At 39.5% G+C, this 7,091-nt stretch overlaps 1 protein-coding gene across 2 annotated transcripts in view; it reads left to right on the top strand.

The window, feature by feature from the left end:
- Nucleotides 1-870: 870 nt before the first annotated feature.
- The window catches only part of AQR (aquarius intron-binding spliceosomal factor), a 50,182-nt gene continuing 43,961 nt past the window's right edge, over nt 871-7,091 (top strand). Inside the window, exons 1-6 of one of the 2 annotated variants that reach the window (XM_068193018.1) lie at nt 871-1,137; nt 2,088-2,144; nt 2,432-2,472; nt 3,471-3,506; nt 4,547-4,667; nt 5,945-6,085. In XM_068193018.1, the coding sequence (XP_068049119.1) occupies nt 886-1,137; nt 2,088-2,144; nt 2,432-2,472; nt 3,471-3,506; nt 4,547-4,667; nt 5,945-6,085 (648 nt within the window). In that variant the 5' untranslated portion in view covers nt 871-885. Of the gene's footprint in view, nt 1,138-1,770; nt 1,801-2,087; nt 2,145-2,431; nt 2,473-3,470; nt 3,507-4,546; nt 4,668-5,944; nt 6,086-7,091 lie in introns of those variants that run through there. The other variant, XM_068193019.1, reaches the window with a different exon arrangement.

The raw sequence follows: 7,091 nt of genomic DNA, 5'->3' as shown, positions 1-7,091 counted from the left end.
TTCCTGGATCTTTTAAAGTAAAGGCATGCAGTAGGCATATTTATTTGAATGCAGCCATTGTCTGATCCTATTCAAGGTACTGTCATTGCTTTTCCCATTCCCATTGTACATTCTAATTCAACTTCAAAAAGAATATTTAGTTTAACCTCTGCTTGAAGAAATGAAATGGAGATCACCTTGATATGAAAACAAAGGAGGTCATATTCAAACAGTCTTCAATGGGACCTGCCTGGAAGTTTAAAGTATTCAAGTGGCAGGTGATGGATAATGAGCCCAGAAACAAAGCACAGTAACTTCCCTGGGGAATCTGTTCATTTCCTCCTTAATTAGTTTACCAAATAGAATAAGTTAATTTCAAACCATTCTAAAGCATTACCAAACTGTTGACTTCCTTGAGCATGCAATTTCACCCTTGTACCTTTGCCTTTTCTGCACACATTTCAAGAGATTCAACAGAGTATTCTGAGTTGGAAGGGACCCCATAAGGATCATCCTGTCCAACTCTTAAGTAAAAGACCTTAATTACGGACCTGTGGACGACACAGAGCGCTCACCCACGCTCAGGAGACGGTGGCAACTGTTTGAAATTAACAAGTGTGTTTTTTCCAGTTAGATGGACAGAAAGCTGCGCTCTAAGTGATACACAAATAGGAGTCCCCCTAAGCGTTGGAAGGCCGAGTGTAGCAGCAACTCTGTGCGCTGACAGCCTCCTTCATCTTTTCCCGCAGCCTTTCAACACCGACTCCTGAACTCCGGCCGGCGGCACGGAGAGAGCGAGGGAGCGGCGGGGCAGGGAGGCAGCCGCAGCGCACGGAGGGAGCGGCGGTGCAAGAGGAAGCTGCGGCGGGGCAGGGAGGCAGCCGCAGCGCACGGAGGGAGCAGCAGATGGCGCGGCCGCCGCCCGCCTCCCCGCGGCCGCTCCAGCCCTCCCGGCCCCGGAAGCGCTCCCGCCTCCGCTGCTCCCGGCCCGGAGATCCCTCCCTCGGCCTGGCCCGGGCTGGCAGCGCCGGGGGACCAAGGCCTGTGCCGGGCGGTGGCACCATGGCGGCGGCCGCGGCGACGGCGGCGTCCTCGGCCCCGCCGAAGAAGATCGTGGCGCCCACGGTGTCGCAGATCAACGCGGAGTACGTGACACAGGTAGGGCCGGCCGCGCCTCCGGACTGCCTCTGCCGCGGCCCCGGCCGGGGTTCAAAGGGACATTCTGGCGGCGACGGCGCCTCGGTGTTTAAATAGCCTTTGTAGGCCGTGGGGATGGGGAAAGGGTCTTGCTTGGTCGCAGTTGACGAGCGATGTACGCCTGTGTCATGTACGAGAGGGTATTTCCCCCCGCGCTTCCGGAGCAGCGGGATTTACAAAGCAGCGCTACCAAACGCATCGGTGCGATACACTGCGCATCGCTGTAAGGCGTGTTTTAACGTGTGAAAAGCTGCCGAGAGTTCCTTGTTGGTTAAAGTTCTAAATTATTTTCTAAAAGTCTACCGGTTTTCTTTCTTCTTTTCCTTTTTTCTTTCCTTTTTTTTTTTTTTTTTTTTTTTTTTTTTTTTTTTTTTTCTTGGAAATCTGTTCTCCTTCCTCTTCCAGAGCATAAAGAAGCTGGAATAAAGTTGCACAGGAAGCTCTTGTCATCATCGCTCAGGAGTATTGGTGGAGTGATGGCTGCAGCAAAGAGCCTTAAACTGCTAGGCTTTGAAATAGAGCTTCTAGTTACTTGTCAGATTCATCAAGGAAGCGTAATCACTTGCCATTTGGGATTTGCAGTTCCTGAAAGATCATGGTTTATTTTTGATGGATTTGTTAGATGTAACTTAAGAATAGAAAATGTTCGTTAGATAGCAGTCTGTGCATCTGAAATTTTCCCAAAGACTTGCATTTCTGTTGAAAAAGGTTTAGGCATAAAAGCTTTAAATAATTGATAAGTATTACTGTTGAAAAACATTATTTTATTACTTGTAGTTAGCATAAGCTGAAATTAAGCAAGATACTAGTGAAATAAAGTTTGGGGATGGGATATGTTGTAGAGATGTTATATCACTGACATGAAAATATATGTATTTAACCTTACTTTTTTTTTTTGTTTTCTTGTGCAGTTAGCAAATAAATACTGGGCTCCACATGTGAAGAAAACATTGTCGTTTGATGTAAAGGTAATTACTTCTACTGGAATTTTGTTGGGGGCTGTAAAAGAATGAGGATCAACCATTCTGTGATGTACCAATATTTAGTGTTGCTTATTTTATATTAGACTATAGGAGACTGCTTGGAAGGTCAGACACTGTAATTTGTTATGTATTTGTAGTTTATAAATGTAGGTGCTGTTAGGAAGGTATGCTGTAGCATGCAGTTATAGTATGCTATTCATAATAAAATGTCTCAATGCATTTTGAATCGTGTTAGTGGGTGTATCAAATTCTCTTAAATTTTTTTTCCATAGGTCATTGAAGATGTATATACAAAAGAAATTGTCAGGTCAAAGTAAGTACACCAGTTGCTTTCTCTTACTTACCACCATTCCAACATCATCCATGTTGTTTGAGTTTCTAATGTTTGATAGAATACTTTCAAACTCACCTATATATTAAAAGCAGATGGAAATTACTCAAGTGCATTTAAGTAATTTAATCATTATGGTATTTCAAAGTCTGAATGTAGTAAAAAGAGAGTTCCTAAGCCCATAAACCTTAAACATGATGGTTTGCGTTGATATTTTTCAGACCCTTTCCCTGGCAGTCTGTTGTCTTTTATGTTGGTTTTGTTGTGGCGGTTTTAGAAGGCTGATCTCCTCTTTTGTCACTAAAGAGAAAGAAAAAACTGTTGTGGAGTGCACTGCCTCTAGCTTCCTCCTCTGTTCTGGCTGCTGTTACCAGATTCATGAAGGGAAAGTGGTTTCAGTGAATTTATACTGTTAGATGGGGGAGATGAATCCAAGATACACTGCATTCTGCAGCTCTCTGTGCAGAAAAGAGGTGTAACTGTAGCTGGAGCTTTTTGGGGAAGATCGAGCTCTGCAGAGAATTCTCTGTATTATTCCTGTATGAAAGCAATCTAAGAATTTGTCATATGGTGTCAAAGGAAACTTCCACTGCCAGTCACTAAGAAAAAAAATACCATTATGAACAGATTAAATATATAATTGTAGTTTTCCAGGAGACACTCTCAGCTGCTAGCAGTTTGTATCATCAAGGCTATTGGAAGTGGTGTTTTCTAATTTGAAAGACCTACATGAATTTCTTTAAAATGTGAATTTAATTGCTTAATGAATCTCTGTGAACTTTAGCATCTCCAGTGTTACAGCAGTTGCTCCTGCATTCAAGTGGTTGCTATTGCATGGAAATGTCAGGACAGAAATAATTCCTGAGTGTTTCTACAAGTTTCATTATATAATGAAATAAAGGAAAATATAATAATTTTCCATGCAGCTGTGTGTGGGAGGCTTTCTTTCCTGTGTTAATTGATCAGTTTTTCCTTTTTAGGTTTGCGATCAGAAAGATAATGCTTCTTGAATTCAGGTAAGCTAAGGGGAGGGAAGTTTGGAGTTACATATTCATAGGAACCTGTAAAGGTGAGAAGGAAAAGCAGGGCAGTAAGACAGTTTGAAGGTAGCATATTTATTCCTACTTTGTAAGGCCTTGAATTGTGTACTGAGGAAAATTAAATGAGGAGAGCTTAGTTTAAAGAGGAAGTAATTCCATAAATGTAAGTGACATCTCAGAGTGTCTTGTTTTATGGTTCTCAATGTCTAGTGTAAGTGGAGCACCGAGAAAGGGAGTGTGAATGAAGTAAGTGAAAAACTTGGGACTGTAATTTGGAATGTATCATTAAGTTTTGAATCAGAATTCACTGAAATCAGAGAAGTTTTTGGATTATATCTCTTACTGTGAGGTTAAAAATGGATTGTGCTGCAGCAGCATTATTAACATTTTCTTCTCTTGAAAAAGAATGGAAGTCTGTTTAAACAGTAGTTTACAACTGCTTCAGACTTTCCTGGAACGGCTTACCGAGTATGTCTAAAAAGATATAAAATAAATATTATCAATATGTACTTAAAACCACAATATTTTATGTTCCATTTGGTTGTTTTAACTCTCAAATCTTAAGAAAAAATAAGAGATGTTTTTTGTTTGTGGTACTTTCTTTGTTTCAAAAAGGCTCAAGTCCCTAAGTTACTACCAGTAACTACAAAAGGACAAACTTCCCTTGTTTTTTTGCATTTTAATTAGAAAAAGCACAGGAGAGAAAATGTAAATTATGGTTAAGGGTGTGACACTAACAAATGGCATGCAGTGGACTTTTGGAATTTGTATGTCAGCAGTAGCACAGAGAGGTTCCTGTCCTTTCTGTGAACATTGTTAATGTCATCAGTTACTGAGTCTAACACGTTTTGGTTCGGTGACCTAGATGAGAGGTAACTTGAGGAACGACTCACTAACTATGGAGATGGCTTTCAGGAGAAGGAGGAAAAAAAAGGCTTGTGGATAACTGCTTTTTAAATGAGTGACAGATTATGTGGGTGGCTGCAACTAATGAAATACTCTTTATCTCTTCACAGTCAGTACCTTGAAAATTACCTATGGATGAATTATTCTCCAGAGGTGTCCAGTAAGGCATATTTAATGTCAATCTGCTGTATGGTGAATGAGAAGTTCAGAGAGAATGTCCCTGCGTGGGAGGTAACTGATTTCAATTGCAGCTAGAATTGACTTTGATACGCAAGTTGCAGCTTTTACAGTGTGCTCACTTACAGTGACAGAAGGTAGAAGAGCTTGTATTGTTAAAAGGAAATGGTGCCTCAGCTGGAATATCTCATATGGTGTTTCAGACTTTGTGTTCTTTTTTGGAGAGGGGAATGGACAGGTGTAAAATTACTTGATTCCTTCTGGTGTGGTTCTGCTGTGAGATGCTGAACACCATCACCAGCATTTGCTTTTTTGCCACTCAACAGAGGTTGGGTATTTACAGAGAAGTTCTTGTTCTGATATTGAAGGAAAAAGAAGGATTTATATATCTGTATAGTCAAGAAAGCACCACTGAAAGTCTAATGTATTATCCAATAACGTCTTGCTTAAAACGTGTATATTGGTTTCTACCTTTTTTGCTTTATACCAAAATAGTGTCTTACTCTTCTTTTATGTGCATTGTTTGTTTGGGTGTTTCTTTTTTTTGGTAATAATAGGTTTAGAAATTATGTAATGTTTCTACAAATCATCCAGGTTTTACAGGCCATCTCAACAACAGAAGCCTAGTTATACATTCTGTGCAGGCATTATTTCAGAAGCACACTTACTTCAGTGTGTGTGCCATTTACTTGAGTGTTGGCAAAGCACAAAGGATTAATAACTTGTTCATATATTATCCGTGTGCTTTTCTTCTGGCATACGTACTAGAAGTAAAATGACAGGTTATGTTCCAAGCAGCTTAGTTAAATTTATTTGGTACATGACTGCCCTTGCAAAGGAATTATTTTATCTTGGTGATTATTCAGTTTATCTTTTTCCTGCTCAGGTAGCTCAATGGAAGTTCCAGGACTATAATTAATCTCTGGTGGTTCTTACTTGCTCACTTTTTGCACGTGAGCATGTCACTTAGAGCTGCCATAGCTTTGGCCAAAACCTACTATTTATCTTCTAGCTGGGAGATTTTAGAGTATTTCTGTGCAGTCACAAAGTGAACATTCCCACAAGACTTCACCTGTGCTTCTTGTTTAGTTTGTCCTGGGAGTCACCTGTGAGACTATGCAGAAGATATACGGGGAGGATCCCTTGTCAGGAGGGTATCATTAGTCTGTTTTGCCTGTGCTACCTGGTTAGAATAAATGAAAATGAAAAAAACTAATCCCTTCTTTTATAGATTTAAATAGATTTAGAGAACTTCAGCTATGTTATGTGAATGAAGATTGAAATTATTTCTATCAACCTGATTCAAAATTACCTTCCTTTTCTATTCCTAGACATTCAAAAAAAGGCCAGAGCATTTTCCTTTCTTTTTCAAACGCATACTGGAAGCTTCGCTGGTTGAAAATGAGAGTGAGTACTCTCTGCATGAACAGACAGTCCTGCTGCTTTTCCTTGATCACTGCTTCAATAGTTTGGTATGTAAAAGTAATTGTAAATATTTCCAATGTGTTTATGCTGTTTTGTGTTAGTAGCAGTTTAGTTTGAGCAATTTCTTCTTATAAGGGAGATGAAGCAAAATTCCAATTTAAGGAAAACGCAGTACCAGAGGGCTTTTACCCTCTGTTTTGACTCCTACTTATCTCTCTTAATACGTTTGCTTTTCTCTGACATAAGGTCATAGATGAGACTTGCAACTGGAGGATTGGCAGTTAGACAATTAAAATATGGGATTTAATATAAATTTTTGTATTAAAAATGGTACTGTAAAATTTATGTATTTATATTTGAAAAGGTGCTTTACATTTAAAACTGATCAGTTACTACTGTGTTCTTTTTATTTTGCCTCGGAAATAGTGCAAAAATTATTTCCATTAATTATTGAGAAAGACAGTGAGGCTTTTTTCACTTTTGAAACCAGGTTTAGATACAGTTTTTATCTGCAGTTCTCCTGAGTTAGTTTTAAGAAAGCCTTAGACCAACTTGTGTTCTCAGTCTATACTTGAAGCAGAGTTACAGATCGTAAGCAGCAAGCAGGAAGAACACTTTACCTGTTATATGAAGCAGTGCTCTCTAACCTATCTTGCTACTGGGCTTTTTCCTACTTACATTGCACGTGGAGTGTATTATTCAAAATCAGGGTCTGCACAAATGAAATTGTTTCTCAGACAAAACAACATAGAAAGTGTTATTATTTGATTTTGAAATTAAGAATGGTTTTGGGAGCCAGTAACCATCTTGAACTTTATGTGTATAGTTTATTGAGATAGTATTTTTCTGTAGTGGCCATGGTACAGTGCATCTTCATTTAAAATAGTTTGATGGTGATTACAGAATCCTTCTTGTAGAGCACATTCCTAATACATCATGATAGGGAAGCTGGTGAAAATGTGCCTGTAAAAGCACGCTATTAGATGCTGCCCTTCTTTGTGAAAGACAGAATGGAATAGTCACAGTAGTGTTTTTAGTGATGGGCACTGAAGT

Source organism: Anomalospiza imberbis, chromosome 6 (genome assembly GCF_031753505.1).
Source record: "Anomalospiza imberbis isolate Cuckoo-Finch-1a 21T00152 chromosome 6, ASM3175350v1, whole genome shotgun sequence".
Classification (NCBI taxonomy): domain Eukaryota; kingdom Metazoa; phylum Chordata; class Aves; order Passeriformes; family Viduidae; genus Anomalospiza; species Anomalospiza imberbis.
The sequence above is the reverse complement of the archived record's forward strand: the minus strand, read 5'-3'. Positions and strand labels throughout refer to the sequence as shown.